The 21,375-nt window shown below is 42.8% G+C and overlaps 1 protein-coding gene across 6 annotated transcripts in view; it reads right to left on the bottom strand.

The window, feature by feature from the left end:
* Window positions 1–535: 535 nt before the first annotated feature.
* Window positions 536–21,375, bottom strand: part of LOC131117366 (A-kinase anchor protein 2) — a 61,637-nt gene continuing 40,797 nt past the window's right edge. For 4 of the 6 annotated variants that reach the window (XM_058064546.1, XM_058064551.1, XM_058064550.1 and 1 more), the window contains 8 exons: window positions 9,451–9,645; window positions 6,296–6,646; window positions 6,010–6,108; window positions 5,847–5,948; window positions 4,249–5,707; window positions 3,617–3,795; window positions 3,134–3,172; window positions 536–1,931 (listed from right to left, as the gene is read on the bottom strand). In XM_058064546.1, coding sequence (XP_057920529.1) covers window positions 1,797–1,931; window positions 3,134–3,172; window positions 3,617–3,795; window positions 4,249–5,707; window positions 5,847–5,948; window positions 6,010–6,108; window positions 6,296–6,646; window positions 9,451–9,645 — 2,559 coding nt within the window. In that variant the 3' untranslated portion in view covers window positions 536–1,796. The remainder of the gene's footprint in view (window positions 1,932–3,133; window positions 3,173–3,616; window positions 3,796–4,248; window positions 5,708–5,846; window positions 5,949–6,009; window positions 6,109–6,295; window positions 6,647–9,450; window positions 9,646–21,375) is intronic. The other 2 variants (XM_058064548.1, XM_058064549.1) reach the window with 2 other exon arrangements.

Below are 21,375 nucleotides of genomic sequence, written 5' to 3'. Positions count from 1 at the left end.
ACCACCATCGTGTTAATCATATCGTCAGTTTGTGTCATCGGACATGTGGACGCCCGAGAGGCAACAAGGGCAGATGTAGTTGCTCATTGGGCGTCGGAAATGAAGTCACTGAAACTCCCATCCAATGCCAATGAGTCATCCTGTGGAGTGTTTTAATATAGAAAAGTAGAATATCCCACATCAGCGCAGTCATTAAAACACATTTCCCAGTATTTTCCTGGTCCTTTCACACTGGCTTCGTGTCATCACTGTACCTGCGTCAAATGACATCAACATCTCACAACAAAAGGGACACTTGTGATTTAAATACTAGCCATTTTATATATTATTAAATGTGTAGAAAAAAAACAATCACTGGGACTTCACACAACTTCCTTGACTTTCACTTCTGGTTATTTTTGGACAAAACGTGTTGTTACCTCGGGTTGTGTTTGCATTGTATGTCACTGAGGGTTTAGTCGAGCGTGACCTTGGAGCAGGCAGGTCAGTGCCAAGCTGAAGGACACTTGGACAAGATACACGGGTAAGATGGAAACGGTGACCTTTGGTTACAGTTTCATCATCCTCCTGACATTCTCACGCTGGGGCGGGGGTGGGGCAGACCGAAGAGTAGAATAATCCTGCTACTTTTCAGTTAAAGTGGTTTAGAATCTGGAGCCACACTAAAATATAAACACGCTTAATTCAGACTCATTCCTTGTGCTCTTTGTTTCCTACTTTCGCCAATCTGGTCCTACACTTCCACATCCAGTGAAAAAAAATGAATAAAACTGATACCTTATTTTCCAGACGATGTGTTGCAGCCCCCCCCCCCCCCCCATAGTTTGACTAGTCCTGCAACTTAAATATAATTAAACATTTTTTACATATTTTATACTGACTGCAAGCAGGAACATTACTGTCAACAGCCACAAGAGAGTGCTGCAGGATCAGTGGGTTCAGAGATCGGGAGCTTGGCGAACCTGCTTTCCAGTAACTCGCTTAACATAGCGGACACCTATTCAGCCTGTTGTTCCGTGTGCTATTGATTTTTCAAATTAAATGTCTCTGCTTGATGTTGGATTTATCCTCTTCATGACATATTTTTTGACTGATGCGACTCAAGGTCCGGAAAATGCGGTCGTTTTGTCTTAAATAGGCAAACTGGTTCTCTTCCAACTTTTTAAAAGTTTTTTTTTGTCATCACACGATAGTCACAAAATGTTAGATAGACTGGAATACATGTTAAATACAGTCCTACCTCCGTATAATACAACTGCTTACAAAAGACGGGTGATTTTATAATATATATACTGTATATCGCTCCCTGCACAAACACGACACACCAGTAATTGTGATCACTGACCAACCTTTCTACTTGTCTCTGCGTTTACAGATGCAGGCTAGAAAATGAAATAACCATCATGCATCCAAGAGTCTAAGGCAACGAGGCAAAACCAGGAGGGACCTAGGGAATGAGACACCAACCCACCTGTAGTTTGTGCAATGATGAACGCATGAGGCCTCAGTAACAAGCCAGACTCATTTCCAGGATGATTGGTGGTGACTCCTCAAATGAAAAATACAATCCAAGCTTCTAAAACATCCTAAGAATACTTTGCAGTTCCTTCAGCTGTGCCTTGCATCAACCTTCCGTTTGCCTCACATACTCACTGCATGCCATTTATACCTTCAGAATCCAAGTTCAAAATCACACATCGTCCTTGCTGAGCGCCGCTGGTCAGACCAGAGGGGGTCATGTGATCTGTAGAATAAATACTACTTCCTCTCTGCCTGTCCTCATCGCCATTCTATTTTTACTCCTCTTCTTCCTCCTCTTCCTCCTCCTCCTCTTCTTCCTCCTCTTCTCCATCCTCATTGGCATAGATACCGGCTTCCCATTTCAGGGCCATGTCGCTTTTCCTCCTGGTGACGCGAGTGGCCTCCAACACCTGTCAAATTTAAAGATAAAATACGTACAAATCACTGGTTTAACAGCATATATATGTATAAATACAAACTATGAAGGGCTATTAGGGACACAGTGACAGTGACCTGCTGATCTCAAGACTGTTGTGTTTAGGCATGCATGGTCATTTTGATATCACACTGTTTGCTTTTTTCCCCCTGCAAACTTTAAAATCATGAATTCCGCACATTTGTTCTCATAATACTATGGCTTTATTCTCATTATCACTATACACTCGTTCATTTCTGGTGGTTTATCGGTTCCAGTGAATGTCCACTAAGTAGGATTCAGTATTAATGAATTTAATATGGAGCAGTGTCACAGTAAATGTCTTCCCTAGGGAATCTTAGTTCCTGTCTCAGCGAGCAAGTACTGACACTTAGTGGCCAAGGTAGAATACAGTACTGCATTCACAATTAGAATGCCTCTTCTACCTTGTATTCATATTTTTGTTTTAGTTATGAGTGATTTAGCTATGTTATGCTTGAAAATGATAGATTTAGGCCAAGTGTAAGTACAAGTTTAAATATGCATGTTTTTACTAATAGAAGTCCGTATTCAACAGCGATAATTTATTCATTTGAGAGAGCTGTGTTTGACCTGTCTCTTGTTTCCTCCAATCACCTTCCCTTAGTTAACACACACATGCCAGGACACACACGTGCACCAAAAACTGTAGGAATCATATTGTACAACATCAAATTGCAGATTCTGAAGTATATGTACATTATCAGAAAAGATGTTTTTCTCCTATTTTGTGATTGGTGCGTTTAAAGATTACAGTTGCATTCAACATCAACAGGGGAAGCAACATATTCTTTTGTGCATGATGGGTTGGGGTAAGTTCAAAGGTCATACCAAATCCATGGACAAGCACATGCAGCGTGAACACCACAGTTGGATAGATCACACACAGACCTGGGACCAGACATCGGTTTCTCTTAGGATTCACTCCAAGCAAAATCGATCAAAATAAATGGCAAAACTCTGTCTTTAAAAATACAAAACACATTTTAAATACAGTAACCCTACAACACATCGCTGCTGCACTCATTTGTAAGGTGTCAATTCTATTGGGAACGATCCAAATGAACATTAGAATGCATTCATTTCAGTCTGACCCAGGTCTGCCATTAACGGTGGCAAACAAAAGTGAGCAGGTTCGGAGGAGGGGGCGTCAGGTACCTCAGTGGTTACCTCATTAGCCAGCAACAAACGGGCATACTGAGCGACCAGCAGGAGAGAAGCAACAGTACATATAGTCAAGACATGTGATGTCAGCATGATCAAACATGATCAACAACAACCTTATATGCAGTATCCATCCAGACAAAGGAACAGGTCGGCACATTTATGAGAGTGAAATCCGCAGTGTCTGTGACTTTTACTTTCATTTCCTGTTTTGAGGCTGGTATTTTTCCATTTGTTTGCTAAATTATTCGCTCATACTAACTGGAAATGAAAGTGAAGTCAGTGAAATGGCAAATTCCAGTAAAACCCAACACAGACCAGCAAGCATATATTTTGGCTTCTTTCCTATTCCTACCTTATGTTGTTCATTATTAATACATTTCTAGGACCAACCATAACTACAATAATCACACTGTAAACATAACTGTCCACTTTGCATATAAATATTGTATATAAATAAGTGCGATGAATACTTACACTGTTGTCCTCCATTTTTTCCCTCCTCTTCACCTTATGTGTTTCATAGTCTTCCATGAGTGTCTGCATGAAGTTTTTGGGCCGTGATCCTCCAGAGTCCTCGCTGCCGGCGTCAGACAAGGCTCCTTCTGAAGGCGATGGTGAGACAGGCGGAGCAGGTCGAACCTTCTCGATCTTTCCTGCGCCACAAGAATATGACAAAATACGGTATGGGTTTCATTGTTAGAACATGCTAGTTTAATTGGCGACTGCAAAATGTCCATAGGTATGAATGTGAGTGTGAATGGTTGTTTGTCTATATGTGCCCTGTGATTGGCTGGCCACCAGCTGGGATAGGCTCCAGCACCCCCGCGACCCTTGTGAGGATAAGCGGTAGAAAATGAATGAATGAATGAATGTTTGAACACAAGCGGTTGTTATGTAACCCGCTTGGTTCAGCCGGCCCCACGTTCTGCCCAGAGTCATACCGGGGTCCGCAGAATGTGGAGTTGTGTGGCTATGATAGGCTATACATGATTATAACGCTCATAGACTTTAGTAGTACTAATACTACTTTGTGGCACCAGCTACATAAAATTAGCCCAGGCTGGCAGGTGTTCATTTCCCTTGTACCAGATGTCATGCTAACGAACCTGGTGCTGTCCTTGCTGTCAGCGTGAGTCGACTTGGCAGGCTGTTGCTCTTCAGCTTGTCTGCCGGGTTGATGGTGGTTTTCCGCATCCCCGTTCTCGCAGGAACTTGACTGCTGCTGGTAGCGTTCCCGGCACGAGGGATAACAGCCGGTTGAGCCTCTCTCTGTTTCTTCAGTTCTTCCTCTCGCTGCTGAGCCGCTCGGATCTCCTCCTCGATCATGGACAACGTGCGTTGCTTCTTGGAGCGCAGGCGGAAGGGCCCGCTTGCCACCTCCACCTCGGGGCCTTTTGCTGCTGCTGCCGTGCTACGAAGTTCAGCCGCTTCGGAATATTTACTGAAGTAGCTGAACTCGGATTTTTCTGGGCTTGGAGGGGAAGGGGGGCGGCAGACTGGGGGTGGCCTGGGGACAGAAGCAGTTGTGACAGAGTATGGAGCTGGAGCAGAAACCGGGGCTGACGAAGCAAGAGCTCTGGTATAAGAAGACTGGATTGTGATCCTCGGTCCTCCCTCTTTGGGTCTCCGTGGTGGAGAGATGGGTTGAGATGTTGGAGATGGTTGCGAAGGCTGAGTTGGATTAGGTGAGTGTCGCTGCTGCAGAGCATCTTGTGTTTCTATCGGCTTCTCTTGGCAAGCAACCTGTGCGTCTAGTGGCCGGTCTGGCTGCGGGGATGGGTTAAATGTAGCAGCGCTGGAAGAGCTGGAGGACACAGGTGACTGGACACGATCAGATTCACCAAACGACAGAGGGGAGGAGGAGACTGGCACTGGGCTACTTGTTGAAGCAGATGATGAAGACACAGGGCTGCTCATTTGTGAAGAATCCAAATTTGAGAGCGACAACTGCCAGTCACCTCCATTGGTCGAAAGGGCATTTTGGATGACATTCTGGACAAGTACTCCCGCCTGATATTCCAGCTCATCCTCAGCTCCACTGCTCGTGGCTCGCCCGTTGACTGGAGTAGTGGGCTGGGGGGTAGGTGGTGACACCGGCGTAAGCGGCAATGGAGTCGGGGGGAGTGAGGCTCCACTATCTGAAACACTATCCAAGCTAAACACTGTTGTATCCTGAGAGCGGACTGATAACTCTTCCAGTCCCGAGTCGGACTCCTCTGGGTGAAAGCCTGTATGGAAGTGGCTCTTCCCTTCTTCTTCATCGCTTAAATTTGTCATGACAGCTCGAACACTCGTAAATTCTCCTGGAACTCCTTCATCATACCAGGTCACATGACACTCTCCGGTTTCTGTAACAATGTTGTTGCTGCCATTGTTGGTCCTGGCTACGGACTTTGAGAAGGGTCTGGCGGAGTATATGTGAGGAGCTATGGAATTCTTGGTCACGTCCCCTTGCAGGAATTGCCTCCTGGCAGATGAGAAGTCAATCTTTTTGTCCACAACGTCTTCCTTCCTGATTAGCTCCGGGTCAAAAGTCACCAACGTGGGCGGTCCAGTCACCTGAGGCTGTCAATGGGGATAGAGAACAAAAAGAGAACAAAAAGAAAGAATACTGAAAGTCAGAGAGAAGTCACCATCAAATAATATAATCTAATAAAATTCATAAACCTACAAATGTGCCTACTGCCCATGCGTATCTTCTTACCTGCGTGTATGCATATGTTTGATTCTGCCTCTGTTGTTTTCTCTCCTGGTATTTTTTCAGAGATTCAAGCTGTTCTGCATCCAGCTGTTGTTCCAAAGGAACCTTGGAAGAACGGACAACTCAATCAGAGGTCGGATCAATGAGTCTGATAATAATGATCTACCTCTTGCGGAGGGTTCCACCAACGCTGAGCAATGCCCGGGTTTTTCTTCACGGCCTGATCTCTAATCAGCTCCTGACGCTCACGCTCCAACTCCTGGACCTGTGATGCAACAATGACCATGAAAGCCACACAATCAGTGGTCTAGCTCCATGGTATACCGAGCTTCCACCATGCAACAAATACAGGTTAGCATGAGCTAAAGATCCGCACTGATTATTGACAAATTTGACAAGTTTGTGTGTTACGTGTTTAAACTGTGAGAGCTGATTACTTGACAAATGATTACCTCCTCGGAATTCCGTCTCCTTGTCACTCTGACATGCTGCTCCTCTCCTGGAGAAAAGAGTTTTGCTGGCCGTTTATCTTCCTGAAAAGCTCTCAGCTCAAACTTTGCGCTCCTGTGGCTGGAGTCCTCCCTCGGCCCATGGCCGTTGGTTTTTACACCAGAGTCGTCCTGATGTACGAACGTGGTTTGTCTTTGCCCCTCCACAGTGATGGACTGGTGATATCCAGGGGACGAATGGGACACATTCACAGAGGAATGTTTTCCATCTATGCTAACTGGTGTGGGGTATGAGTTTCCATTTGTGGGTGTTTCTGAGGCTGCATCGAGCACCTGGTCCAGGTACCGAATCTCCTATGGACAGAACACATAGATAGAAGTTTCATTTTGTTACACCTTTCTGTATGAAAATCTTTTTTTAAGGTTCAACCAGTAAAACAGTAAACATCTGACTAGTTTTTGTCACACCAGCCGTAGAGTCAACCGTATAGATAGCCGTTCTAGTTCTTTCCATGCTATATTTGCACAGTGTACTGTAATGCATTGCAAGTGATTGTCATGGTGATGGTGCTAAAACTACAGACTGATGAAGTTGTGACTTCACAAAGGTTGTGAAATTAAAAGACTTTAAGCTATGACCTCATCGCAGTCTTCCGGTTGCAGTAATTGTGGTTGCAATATTAATTTCAAAAGCCTACAGTGAGATAAATGAAAGATGTTGTCACGAGTGAAGGAATCAGCCTTTAGCGCGTATAATCAGACAAAGCAGAAGCTTGCCAATGTTTTCTTTGAGGATGAGAAAAGGGCTCTGAAGAATCAGGTAAAGGACCTGAACAGTCAGCTTCAACTGGCAAGGGACGAGATCAACTGTCAAGGACAAAAATTGGCGGATCTCTCTGCCAAGCTGAAGTCAGAAGGCAATGACAACAAGATTCTCTGGGACCAGGTGGAATTTTTGACCAATGAGTTTAAATTTGGAAGCAAAACAACACAGAATGAGGCCAAACCGCTTCAACACCAAGAGGAAACAGGAAATAAGAGCTTCATGAAAAACCATCAGAGCATCCTGAAAGGAGAGGAGGACAAAATGGAGGACAGTATGCTGCGTCAGAGCAGTCGGTTCCAAGTAATATGCAAGTTCTCAGTGGAGTCAAGTGATTCGATTTTTGAGGAAAAGCCTGATCCGATTTCCCATGAGAAATGCTGGTGGAGGGAACTACAAAAAGAACTCACAGACGTACGGCAAGATAATAACCAGATGGCTCCAGTCGAGTGATAATCCGCCCTTTTAGGGTAAGAATATGAATGTCTCAGTTTCAGCCCTAACATTCTTTTAGCACAATACCCACGGTAATCAATCCTTGAGGTTCAGGTTTAGTGCAGGTGTGACTGACAGAAATACACACACTATGTTCGTCTCAATCAAGTTTGAGGGTGTGATGGTGGTGCTAGGACTAAGAAGGCCTGACCTGACAAAGGTTTGGAATGTCCTTTGTAAGATGACATCACAGCTCTGTAAGCAGTTGAGCGCTTTTGTAGTAATGGCTGACTCTGCAGCATCAGTAGAGAGCATAAAATCTAAATTTACTTCCCACATTCTCATGTGAGTGCTTCTCTTCTGCAAGATCAAAAAAAAATGTTGTCACGAGTGAGGGAACTAGCCTCTGGCGGCTATCACTCGGCCAAGCAGAGGCTCCTCAGCGTTTTCTGCGATGGAGACAAAGCATCTCTGGAGAGTCAAGTAAAGGACCTGAAGGTTCAGCTCAAGATGGCAAAGGAGCAAATAAGCTGTCAAGGACAAAAATTGGAAGCGCTTTCTGCCAAGCTGAAATCAGAGGGGAATGAAAACAAGATTCTTTGGGACCAGGTGGAATATTTAACCAATGAGGTCCAAACCGACAGTAAGCCGAAAGAGACCAAACAGGAACCGGAACACGGCTATTGGGAAAAACGTTTGCGGACCAGCGTTTTTGGAGAAATGGGAGACGGAACTATGCTGCAACTGAACAATCCTTTTCAGGCATATCGGACCTTTTTGGGGGACAGCAGCGATACGTTGTCCACCAGTGATTCGCCTTCATCAGACACAAGTGATTCTTCATTTTCTGCCGAAACCAGCGACACGTCTTCTGATGACTCGTTAGCCCAAGACACATACGATCTAGTCTTAAATGAGATGCTGTGGGGGGATCTCCAAAATGACTTTATAGAGATGGGGAAGGACAATCAGCAGATTGTTCCAGTTGAGTGACCCCTACAAACCCAGAAGGCTCTTATTCTGAAGTTCAACGTCAGTATCCACCATGTACGTTGCAAATACCTTTGTGTTCTGCTCTGAACTGAATGTTTCATAGAGAATATAGAAGGCTAATGGAAGCGATTATGTGGCTTCTTTTCATCTGACGATAAAAGATTAGATGTAAAATACCACGGGAGGTTTCTGACAAATGATACACATAAAATATGGATACATCTAGATACGCAAGTTAAAATAAATGGTCAAGCACCAGTCAAACTGTTTGTATGCTACTTCCACTAAGTTTTAGAGAGCATATTACAACGTAAACTTGCAGTTTGGAACTTTTCAACAGCTGGTAAATATGACTGAATAATTGATATTGGGAAGATGTTTTTTGTGAATGAGCCTTTTACAAACGTCCCAGCTCAGTAGTTAGCCTCCATTTTATTTATTCTAACCTTGAAGTGTTTGAAACAGAGTTGGGAAGGACCACCTGAGAAGCCAAAAGTGTACCACTTCCACACAGAGTGGGAAGAGTTTTTTGGGGGCTTTATCATGACTCCATGCAGTGTGACGGTAATGTAATCTAAGGTATATATCAGTATAACGTTAATGGCGTCTTTCAACATTTTTTGACTAATAATTTTTAAAAACTTGACTAAAAATTTTTGGGGAAAAAATGCACCACAGCAAGGGATAACTAGATTATAAATATTTTTTTGGTTGCCAAATAAAAAAAAAAACACAAAAGCTAAGCAGTTTTGTTTGGCATTTTGGCACTGTACATTAATTGAACCAAACCGTGGCTTTAATACAGAAGCACTTATCGAACGCATGCCATTGTGTTACACCCCTGATTTCAACAGCTGCAAACACAAGTACACATTGTTCATACTGTGTAAGATTCAACATGCAGTACCTGTTCCACCTCACTGTCATTGTGGCCTTGGTCGCTGGATCTGCTCAGGCAGCCATGCTGGATCTGCTGGGTCTCCACTTCCATGATGAGCGGTCTGTCGGTTATGATGCTGACCGATTCCTGGAAACTGACACTCTTCAAGGCTCTCTCCTTTGGTATTGTGCCACTGACATCCTCGGGTGCCTGCCAGGATTTCTGTGAATGGAAAAAAGGATGCATGAGCTAAACATTCATACTGGGTCTGCATTGCAGTGATAGCATATGGTAAATGTGTGGAGTATGTCTTTGCTCAGTCTGTCCACTAAGTGGAGCCAACTCCAGTTCTGTCCTCACAATGAAGCTGAAAATCACATATTTGGCAATGACTTCTTAGAATCGCTGGCTTATGATTAACATGAATGCACACTGAACTCTGGGTATGAATGCGTCACATACTGATAGTAGTTTAGCAATTAAAAGTATAGCCAATTGACTTCAGCACCGTTGAAATAAAAGGTCCCATGATTCATGAGTGAGGTTTTGTCCTTAAAAACAAGCAGCCGTAAATCCAGTACCCCTCTGGTTTTGTGACCCATCCACCCAACACATTCCAGACCTAACAGAAGCCCCATGGTGGTAGACCCTTGTCATTCACCACAGGCCACAAACAAAATCCTTTGTTGGTTTTCTTGTTTTACTGCCTCGTACATTTACGCTCTTCGGATGGCTTTACTTCCACGTGTACGCTCAGCTGTTGAACGTGTTCACGGCTTTAATGAGCATCACCTCAGTGAATTGGGTCACTCATGGGTTGCAATTCAGTTTTACTTTCCCTTGCACTAAAAGCTGTATAGCACGATGTTCATTCTATCATTCAGACATATTTGTTTCGTTTTGAGCAGCCTCCCAATTATCTATATTGTTACGATGGGACATTTACTAATCAAATGGCTTTTGATTAGTACTATTAGTAACTGTAATAAATGTTTGTATGTATGACAACATTAAATTCACAATGTTCACAATGTTCATACCTACAAAGAGTCAGTTAGTCACTGGCTACAATTTCGAAGCCGGACATAATTAGTGCTCTAATTAAACAACACTGCGCTCCAAACATTTCTCAATCCAGGCGGATACCGTATAACCTAGATGTCGCCACAAAACAAAGACCAGTCTACTTTAGCTTAAAGACAGCACGTTACGTGATATTCTCTACATATTTTCACACGTCCATTGCAGGACCAGCCAAACTATGAAAAAAGTGCAACTTGTAGTCTGGAAAATACAGTATTTGATCCCCTGCTGATTTTGTAAGCTTAACCCCTGAACAATAGAAATAGTATTGAAGAACATAATCAAAAGCAAAATAAACCAGAATAAATAAATAATAATATAATAAATTTTCAACAAAAAAAAACCCTTTTTTACTACTAGAAGGTACAGGGTAATTAAAAACTAATTCCACAGGGCTTCATTAAACAAGATTGAGAAATATTGGTGATTTTGTTGTTTCGAAAAAAAAAAAGTCATAACGTGCAAACGTGGTGTCGCCTCAAAACCACATATTTAGTACAGTGTTACACCCCTTCTTTCCCTTTTGGTCCCCCTGCTTTCCTGCCGGGCTCCCTCTCAGCCTTCCTTCCTCCCTGGGACTATTAAGGAAACAGTGGGCAGTGTAGTCACATGGTGGATTATCCAAACTGCCTCTCCACAAAAAGCCTTTTTCTCGATCATACTATTCAGCCACATTTTCTGGGATGCTCACCCTCACTTGTTTCTTCTATTGAGGACAAAAAAAAAAAACATCTCAAGGGCATCTTGGTGACCCATTTTGCAGAGTCACATGACATTTCATACTGGAAACTATTTTAACTCATTCAATTCTATGAGATTTTGCAAAAGACAGCACCTTTTAGTACTGGCCATTTTTGAGCATTTTGACTGGTCGTTCAAGGCAAGGCATACAGGATATTGTTCTATGGCAATGTAAACATGGAATTTGATGGCGTGTAAAAGGAACAAATGTCCCTATGTCCTGACCCAAGGTCTGGTCCTGAACCGAGGTGTAGCCACCACACCCAATGGGGTACACTGACTGTCGCTGCTGTAAAGGTGAAAACTTTTTAAATAATCAAATGCATTGAGAAGTGTACAATTGCCAAGCATGGCCGCAACCTAAAAACGTACCCTTCATTATCTTATCTGTGCTGTTGTTTTTTTTCTCACCCCCACATCAACAAGTCAAATGATTCCACACCATTGATGTTATTAGTGCATGTGACTTTTATACACACACACACACACACACACACACACAAAGTCTTCTATCTTGCTGTGGCTGACCAGTTGTAAAGCGCAGGAATGTGTGTATGTGTAGGAGGAGTGAATATCCATCAAACAGGATTGAACAGAGGAGAGAGGATATCCTGTTACGGCCCGAGGACAAGACGACAAGAATGTCCCATATGCAATGTAACTTTTGCACAAACATTGTGGATGTGGTGCATGTTGATGTTGCGTGTGTGTCATTGTATAGTAGGTGTGTATCTCTGTTTGAGCTGACATTCCACACATAGCTACATCAAAGCTTGGACGCTATAATGAACGTGATGAAGGACACTGTCCATTACCTGCAAAAGTTAAAAGGTGCAAACTATCATGTGCCACAAAAGCAGGAGTTAATCCTGACGGTCTCTACAATTTTGGGGAAATTCATTGCCTGACAGTCAGTAGAAGTAGTCAGTAGTCAGACAGGTTACAAGTGTGTCGTACTTACGGACAAAGTGATTTGTGATACCCACATGCGCGTTGCTCTCCAAATTGGTAGCTTTTAGGTTGTGAGTGTGGCGTGCAACTCGTGCATACTAGAGATACTCGTAAGGGTCACAAACTCCTCCTCTGCCTTGCCCTTGCAACCTGTCTGCATGCAAGCTTTTGCTGCGTTCACACAGAATATAATTTGCATCCCAATTTTCCTCCTAGGGGCTTTGCATGTTGTCTGGAGGTTTGAGTTTCATCAATTTTGCATGTAGCCAGCACGTAGGAGCATGTAAATCGAATATAACTCGAATATAACTCCCCATAAATGCACCAATCTTTACTTCCATAAAGCTGTATTTTTTGGTAATGTGAACGATCACATAAAAAATGGGATTTTTAACAAAATCAATTAACAAATCAATATGAACCAAACACAAACAGTTAGTGGTTTGGTCTGCAACATATCAGAAAAGAGACAACAATGTCCATCATGGCTTTTCAAAGTCAAAGCTGATGTGTGTGAATATCTTGATTTGCTTGTTTTCTTTCATGGATGACTACAGAGATTAAAGAAAATATTAGCATTTTTACATAAAAAACCGTCTGCACAGCTGCATGTTCTCGTGGGTTTTACTCAAAAACATGCTAGGTTAATTGGCGACTCCAAATTGTCCATAGGTATGAATGTGAGTGTGAATGGTTGTTTGTCTATATGTGCCCTGTGATTGGCTGGCCACCAGTCCAGGGTGTACCCCCGCCTCTCACCCCAAGACAGCTGGGATAGGCTCCAGCACCCCTGCGACCCTCTTGAGGATAAGCGGTAGAAAATGAATGAATGAATGAATGAATGAACAGCAAAAACCCATCACTCATATACCAAAATAGTTAATTCAATCATCTATTAATCATAGATTAATAGTTCTGCTTTTTTTTTTTTAGCATTTCTACTTAGCGTTATCCTGAGAATTATGTTTTTGACCACACTTTTGTGAGTAAGTACTACCATCTTTTACAGAGCATGACTCACAAAGTGCTTTCCGGTTAAACATCTAAATGTGTTATTCATCCAACAGACACATAGTCATGAGACAGCCACGCTTCATCGAAGATCTATCTTTTTAAAAATACAGAGGAGGATACAGTACTTTGAAGAACGGCGCAAAACCGGAGGACAAAAATATAGTAGGAAAGGAATCACAGCCCGATAAACAAATGTAGGCATGTGTGAGTCAGCTGTTCATGTCTAAATGCTGGCTCACTACACGGCTGTCATCATCTGGAAATACTTATTCTCCGACTGTGACGCATTCAAGACGCAATCACAGACATCCACACACGCACATTAACCTTCATGTTTTTTTTTTACATTATCCATTACTACTGAGACAACCTGGGTGTTAAGGGATATCAGGGGTACAACGTATAAGACAGAATAAGACAGACCTGAATGGAGGTGTATTGTAAAAGGTACAGGTTCACGCTATTGAATTGAAAGTGTAGTCATGTTTTTCCAGCAATTAAATGAAATGTTCATTCATTTCATTGCTGGAGCCTATCCCAGCTGTCTTTGGGCGAGAGGCGGGGTACACCCTGGACTGGTGGCCAGCCAATCACAGGGCACATATAGACAAATAACCATTCACACTCACATTCATACCTATGGACAATTTGGAGTCGGCAATTAACCTAGCATGTTTTTGGAATGTGGGAGGAAACCGGAGTACCCGGAGAAAATGCACGCATGCACGGGGAGAACATGCAAACTCCACACAGAGATGGCTGAGGGTGGAATTGAACCCTGGTCTCCTAGCTGTGAGGTCTGCGCGCTATCCACTCGACCGTCAAATCCAAACATGGATGAAGTATTTCAGGATGTGACTAAACATTGTCTCAAGGCGGTTGGACAAGCTGTGATGTCACTTCCTGTTTTCTAACACAATCAACTGAATGTTAAACAAAATTGTATTCACTATTAATATCAGTATGGTGAGATACTAAGAAAAGTTCTGAAACTCACCCGCCTCAATAGCAGACGTATGGATGTCTATCTCATGGTCATCTCTTTATCCATCAACTTCCTGTTCTAAAGTTTGTATTCTACAGGTTTATGCTTCTCCTCAGCTCTGCTCACTCCAGCCTGGCTGGCTTCATTCCTGCTCCAGATTGTGGGAGTGCCGGACTTTTTCCCTGGCCAAGCCTTTTCCTCTTCTTCATCTCCTCCTCCTTTTCCTCCCCTCCAGTCTCTTTCCCTCTCCTCCACAAAGCCTCTCCTCTCTCAGCAGCATTCCTGCTGGCCGCTTGCTACGCTGTGATGTCATGGCGCACAAGCATGTGTGTGTGTGTGTGTGTGTGTGTGTACACGCACGCTCACTTCTCCAGATGCCCTCACGCACAAAGATCCCTTCTGTGCAGGCACGTCAAACATCCATCCGCCCTGCTGCAGCCCACTCCTCCCTTCCTGTTTAAAATCAAGCCCCTCCCACTTTCCCGCTGATGAACAAATGATGAGTGAAGAAAGGTGGAGGAGATGATAAGAGGCTAATGGTATTTTCTTCTGTCACCGTCACTGTCGGGCTGTTGACTTAGCCTCATATGAGATTTGGATGGATGCTCGATGTTTTATTAAAAATCTATTGAAATACCCCCATAAAGCTCCCAAACTTCCATTTAAGCTTCAATCCAGTGTGAGAGGGCTTGAGGCTTGAAAATGGTATACAGTGTTTCTTTGTGGTTTACATTTGTGGTTGTTACTCATAAACACATTACAACGGTACTGTCAGTGAACGTAGCTTGTCTTTACCACTCCCAACAGTAGGTGGCATCATAACTGGGCTTCCTCACACCCCTCATACGCACCTGGACTGCCGGAGAATAAGAAGATGTAGCAGGAAGGATCAGTGTTGCCACAACATGACAAGTTTATACAGCGTGTATAGAAACCCGTGCAACTCACTTTTTGTCAAAGTGAGTTGTGACAAATGGCTTCTTCAAACTCGGAAAGCACGTTATATGCTCTTCTCAACGACCAGAGCGTGCTGCTGTGGGCTCCATTAATCAATGGACTAGTTTCCATTCATCTCAAAGATTTTCTAAATACACTTTTTACAATTATTAGAGCCCTGTAGATAATAACACCCCTATAGTCACCTTTACACTCCTATTCTTTGTTTACATCACATTGCACACATTGCAGGCTGTGGTATATCACTGCAGGGACACAAGAGACAGCGGCTGCTTTAAGCGTAGCATGCTACCGAGGTCAACAGTTAGCCTCCAAACTATTTATTCTAATCTTAAAGGGTTGTGGGAAACGGAGTGGGAAAGAAAGACAAGGTAAGAAGCCAAAAACATACCACTTCCACCCGGAAAGGGAGGAGAACCTTTTTTTGTTGTTTTATTTTCTCGTTTTTGTCTCATGTTAGTTTTTTGACTAACAATAGGCCACAGTAAACCACGGAAATGCGACTATTTATTAATGAATACATTTTTGAAAGAGTAATAGAGTGAGGGAGTAATGTTCGAACTCCTATGTAGCGAGGGACGACCTTTGGCTTTTCATGTTTTCTTCACTCAAATTGTTGCCATCTAACCACCCCACCCTCACCCCCCACTACCAACCAATACAAATAGATTGCAGCGGTGTATAAAGGGGTGTCGTGTCCGACTATCAGCTATACACACGTGTGTTTGTGTTGCGTGTGTTTGGTAATTAGATCACACTGAGTTGAAACCAGAGATGAGCGGAGTCACGGTTCACTTTCTCTGCTGCTCAGAGGCATCACATCGACATGGAAACACTTTCCTCCAATGTACAGCACCAATTAGCGATATAACATTGCTGAATTGAATTTTCCTGCTACTATACATGCAATTGTCTGCTATATATAAAGGAAGACAGGAAGCTTGATGATTATTTTGGAGGCGCATATCACACTACATGCAGAGACTGAACTGGAAACTGAAACTGTCGAAACACCTGGAGAGCAGTGAATGGAATGCGTGCAGTATACAAAAATGTGTACACAAAAGGTATGGATATTCACACAGCTAAAGTCCTACCTCAAACACGCCATATCCATGCAGGAGGTAAACATTCCAGGATACTAATACTGCCCCAAAAATGTATGTATGTATGTATGTAAGCAGTTCCAATGTGCCAGACTGGTTAAATCATTATTTACATACATCAATTTAATGCTTATGATATATTCTGACCACTTTTGCTACCAAGAACCCATGTAGAAAAACAATGTACACTGCAACCCCTTGGAAAGGCACCTTTCTCTGAGTGGCCAAGCTAAAAATACACCAGCCAGAAAATGGGACAGTAACCTAATTATTGTTCAATCCCTCGGTGGATCGTTAAACATGCCACTAACGGTCATCATGCCAGTATCAGTGGCTTTCAGAAGACGACAAGAGCACATGCAGCGCTACAGTCATATGTGCGGGTCACTGCTGTCGGGTCGATACAGAGCAGCGCCCATAGCAGTCTTATGTCATGGAAGTCGGTCATGATTGATCAGAAAAGCACCAATTGACACGCTTGACATTGTAGCGGCTGCATGTGGGAGGGGGGGGGGTTGGTTGGGAAGGGGGTAGACTAATCCAGAGGTGAATTTAAGAATAGTAAAACCTCAGTTTTTGTATGATTCTGCTATATTTTATTATGAATTGACGTATGACGTATGGATCAAATGAAGACCTGTAGCATTCACTGTGGGAACGGAACTGGAGGAGTCTGTTGGAAAATGACCTTCGCTGCGCCTCTATGAACATCATTAAAACGCTCCAGAACGTTAGACTCATATCGCATTGAAATTATTGTTTTACTGTAATTATTTAAATACGAAATGTAATCTTGTTCCGGTCTCATTACACGTGAAGTAGAACTTGAATGAAATAGTACTCATGAAAAGTGAAATTATTCCTAGATTTCCAAACAATAAAATCATAACCCGCATACTTTTGAATAGAAGACCGCCTTATACAAAAGGGAATCATTTTTGCTATATTACAAAAACAACACATTCAATCCAATGTTTAGGTTGAACTTTTTAGATAAAAGCCTATCATCTCATCACAACAGGAAACCTGCACTATCCACGGAAGTGCCTCCCTGCAATACAGGAAATGCACCAAAAACAAAAGGCCACCTGTACGACACCACAACACACACAAACAATGTGCGGTACGGCTCAAACCTTCATCAGGAAACTCCAAAATAAACCACACAAATGTCTTTGGGAAGTCGTAATGATGAGATTTATGCCAATGAACTGCATAGTATAAGGAACCAGAAGTGAAATTGTGGACTTGATTGACTCTGATTGATTAAAGAAGAGTGTTCAAAGTGTACCAGGTCCCTAGAATACAGTAAAGTCTCGTTATATCGATATTGTCGGGAGTCGGAAAAAATATCGATATAACCGGACTGTCGATGTATCCGATCCTGCGCCGAACTGCATTAAAAGTGGGCAATAATGCACTCGACATTGTTCTATAGCAGGGGTGCTCACACTTTTTCAGCATGCGAGCTACTTTTAAAATGACCGAGTCAAAATGATCTACCCACTACAAAAATGCAAAACATCTATTTATTTTCAAATGTATTGAGGATTATTTGTACGTACAATGTATGTTGATGTACCTTACATAACCAAATGAGCCAATATTGCAAAACACACATAATTAACTATTAAAATGTTTTGTAATTACCTGAGTTTACTTTGATGACTTGCACTGAATTGAACCAGCCAGGGATGCATAGTCCGGACAGTAGCTGCTGATAGCCAGCCTCAAGCACACTTCCAAATGTTTATCAGTCATGGATAATATCCGTATCACAATATCCGTATAATATTCCATATCCGTATGGAAGTGATATGTTTTTTGCCTTTTTACTTGGTCCAGTTTTTGCCTTTTTACTTGGTCCAGCTCCTTCACTCATTTTAGTAACCATAAACTTTAGCGAGGGCTTAAAATCTCGCAATTCGCCGACTAGCTTAGCACTTTGCATCGTTGTTTACGCATGAGCGGTGACCTAAAGGTCAAAATTCAGTTGTCATCTGACTGGTTGTCCTGTATGTCAATCAAGTAACGGGGATGGATGATAGGCTGACATCGTAAGTTCTGCTGCACTTAGAGACGTTGTTTGATTTGATTGGTCGCCCGAAGGGCAACATTCAGTTGTCATCTGAATGGCTGCCCTGTATATCAATCAAGTGACGGCATTGATGCTGGGATGATATTTTTTTAATGTCACGCCGTGATCGACCAGCGATCGACTAGTACCACCTCCGCGATCGACCGGTAGCTCGCGATCGACTTAATGAGCACCCCTGTTCTATAGTATAGAACAATGTCGAGCAGCTTAAATCAATCTTTGCTTAAGGATTTCAATACCAAAAAAGAACACGGCGAACGGCTGCTTCCAGTCAACTTTATTTTTCACACAAATCCACCACCAGAGCACAGCACACACACCGATTCCCGCACTTCCTGGTTCACAGGTCATGCTCAACCCGCCCCACATTGTATTATACATCTTGTCAGAGCTCCATGCATATTGCAGCGCTCTGAAAGAATAACAATGACGGTCATTTCAGTTCGCCGCTGCGTCAGGCCACTAGACCAGACTGCAAGTAAGTTAAGTTGCTCTTTGGATTTTCAAATTGTGTGACAAGAGGAATGCACCGCATGTCTGAACCCATGGCTCGCTGTTTGTGTCTCTTTCAACACAAGACCTCCCCACCCCCCTGCCCAATAAGACCCCTCGGTGAAACAACAACAAAGGGTCCGACGTGCAGGCTTGAAGTAAGATTCTCCAGGCTGAATGCTAATGCCACACTTGAAACACTCTCAGCCATGGAGTGCTCTTTTGGAGCAGAGAAGCCTGCAGTAGCAGTTGTGTACGTCAGCACTGGACAACGATGGAACGTATGCCTGAACTACCACCACTGAACACCGGTGCTGGGATAACTGGGACAAAGCACAGTCTAGGATAACTCTGAACACACATCTATTATTAACGATGTCTTGAGCCGAGTAGAAGTATTGCCTGTTTAGCTTTTTGCAGCTGCAGCCCAGATCTATGTGAAGAATGATCATTTATACCGGGAAAGTAATAACAAGCCGTGCTTTTTCCCGGGCTGCTGACTCGGTGACACTGTGTACTCTGCGTATTAATTATGATGCAGGGGCGACAGGGAAATAAGCTGTTCTAAAGTTCCTTATTTGGCAATGGTATGCTGTGCATTGATTCATGTGACTGTAAAACATCGGTAGTTATAGTTAAAAGTCATCAACATAACCCCCAGTTGAAAACCCAAACCAGCCATTGCTTGCACATTGACTTGCCATACCATAATAAAGGATTTTGGAACCTACAACGGAACATTTTATAGTTGGATTATTCCATTTTCATTTGGTATTTCATACCCTTATTTAGCGCTGAAACTGACAATTATTTTCTTAGTCGATTAATATGAAGCTTGTTTTGATGAATGAAGTAATCAATTAGGCCCTAGACCAGGGGTACCAAAAGTGTGGCTAGTGGTTGTTTGTGGCACATTCGAAAAACAAAACACCACCATATTTGCTAATTTTCTTTGGTATCCCATAGCCAATGATGGCAATTCAACTACATTACAGTTATGTCACTGTATGACAATATGTTGATTCTTGAGTCTTCTCCTTCCCATCACATTGAATTAGCAAAGTAAACATCATCAGCCCTTCTGAGCCCAGCCACAACTGTGCATGGTACTGGTAACCAATCATTAAGCTCTAATTAGCTGCTTGACATCAGCCTAGACTTAAATGAAGTACTTGAGGCCCGAGTGCTGCAAGATTAGATTAGTGACAACAGGATGGCAGCTATGTTTAGACAGCTTAATGCACCTTGCAAAATACACTGCAGGGTACTCTTAGCAAAAAGTAATACGATCGTTTGGAGTTTCCATGATCTATGGTTTCTGGGTTAATGGCATTGAGGAATTGGCCAATAAAAATGGAATCTAGTGTTAAATGAGGAATCTCCTGGAAAATTTACAAATTGTAAATAAAATCCTGTCAGAAATTATAATTTTTTCGCCATTTGTATGGTCCCAGAGTGCAACCCCTGCAGAAAGGATGGCTCTACTGTATGTATATGTTTTCGTTTTTTATCAACTAGGGGACTACTTCTTGCATTGCATTGACCTCAGGTTGGCTGGTCAGTTTGTTCCAATATCGGGTTTGTATCCTAGGCTACAACTCCCGGAGCAGCTTGTTTACATCCAAGCAAAACATTGTCCAGGCTCTCCTGCCTTTGTCATTTGTTGGAGAGGTTTTTTTCCGTGTTTCCTGAGGGCGATAAAAGACTTTTGCATAGCATGTGTCGATAGTCTTCTTTTATAGCATCAGTTAGCTCTTTCAGCAGCCAATGTCCATCCAATGCCTCTTCTTATGAGTCGAAAAGCTGCAAAGACGGACTTGTTGCATGTATTGTATAAATGCTAGCTGGCAGACACAGCTAGTGGGTCAAGACGTAACCACTCAACACCTATGCAACATGCCAACACATGAAGTCATTTTAATATCATATATTATAAAAACCAAACTTGTATGAAGGATTTGATACTAGAGTCTGACCTTATCATCCATCCACAAAGTGTTCTGCAGTCCCAATGAATCCATACTGTTTGACGGCTTCTCAAAGCCCTGTGGACAACATGGCAGGCTCAAACTCTTCCCGGGGCTATCTTACTGCATTAAGCCACTCTGCTGTGGTGCACGTCGAGGGCAGCATTGTGCTAATCACCTGTCTATTTCAGGAAACTAGCTCATAAGCTAGAAGACTCCACACAGGAAGAAAACAGTTGATGAGCCAACATGTCTGAGCTAGAGATTTACTGTATTCCTCCGTTATTTAAATAGAATTGTCCATCCATCTGTCAAAAGTCTTGCGAAAAGGCAGGTTTTGAGAGAAAACTCAGCAAGAAAGTAAGCGTTTTTCAGCAACAGCCCTCATATTACATTAAGGATATCGCACTAAATATGCATGGCTTTGGTTACCAAAGAAATGTTCCGATTTCTTTGACAAAACTGCGATACTTAAGCCTTTGAACCCGAGTTCAAGCCTAAATCCTAACCTCTATTTAACCTATGCCTGTTCCTGTTTTGCGTTCAACCTTCACATTT

The sequence above is a fragment of the Doryrhamphus excisus genome, chromosome 2 (assembly GCF_030265055.1).
Source record: "Doryrhamphus excisus isolate RoL2022-K1 chromosome 2, RoL_Dexc_1.0, whole genome shotgun sequence".
In the NCBI taxonomy this organism is placed as follows: domain Eukaryota; kingdom Metazoa; phylum Chordata; class Actinopteri; order Syngnathiformes; family Syngnathidae; genus Doryrhamphus; species Doryrhamphus excisus.
The sequence above is the reverse complement of the archived record's forward strand: the minus strand, read 5'-3'. Positions and strand labels throughout refer to the sequence as shown.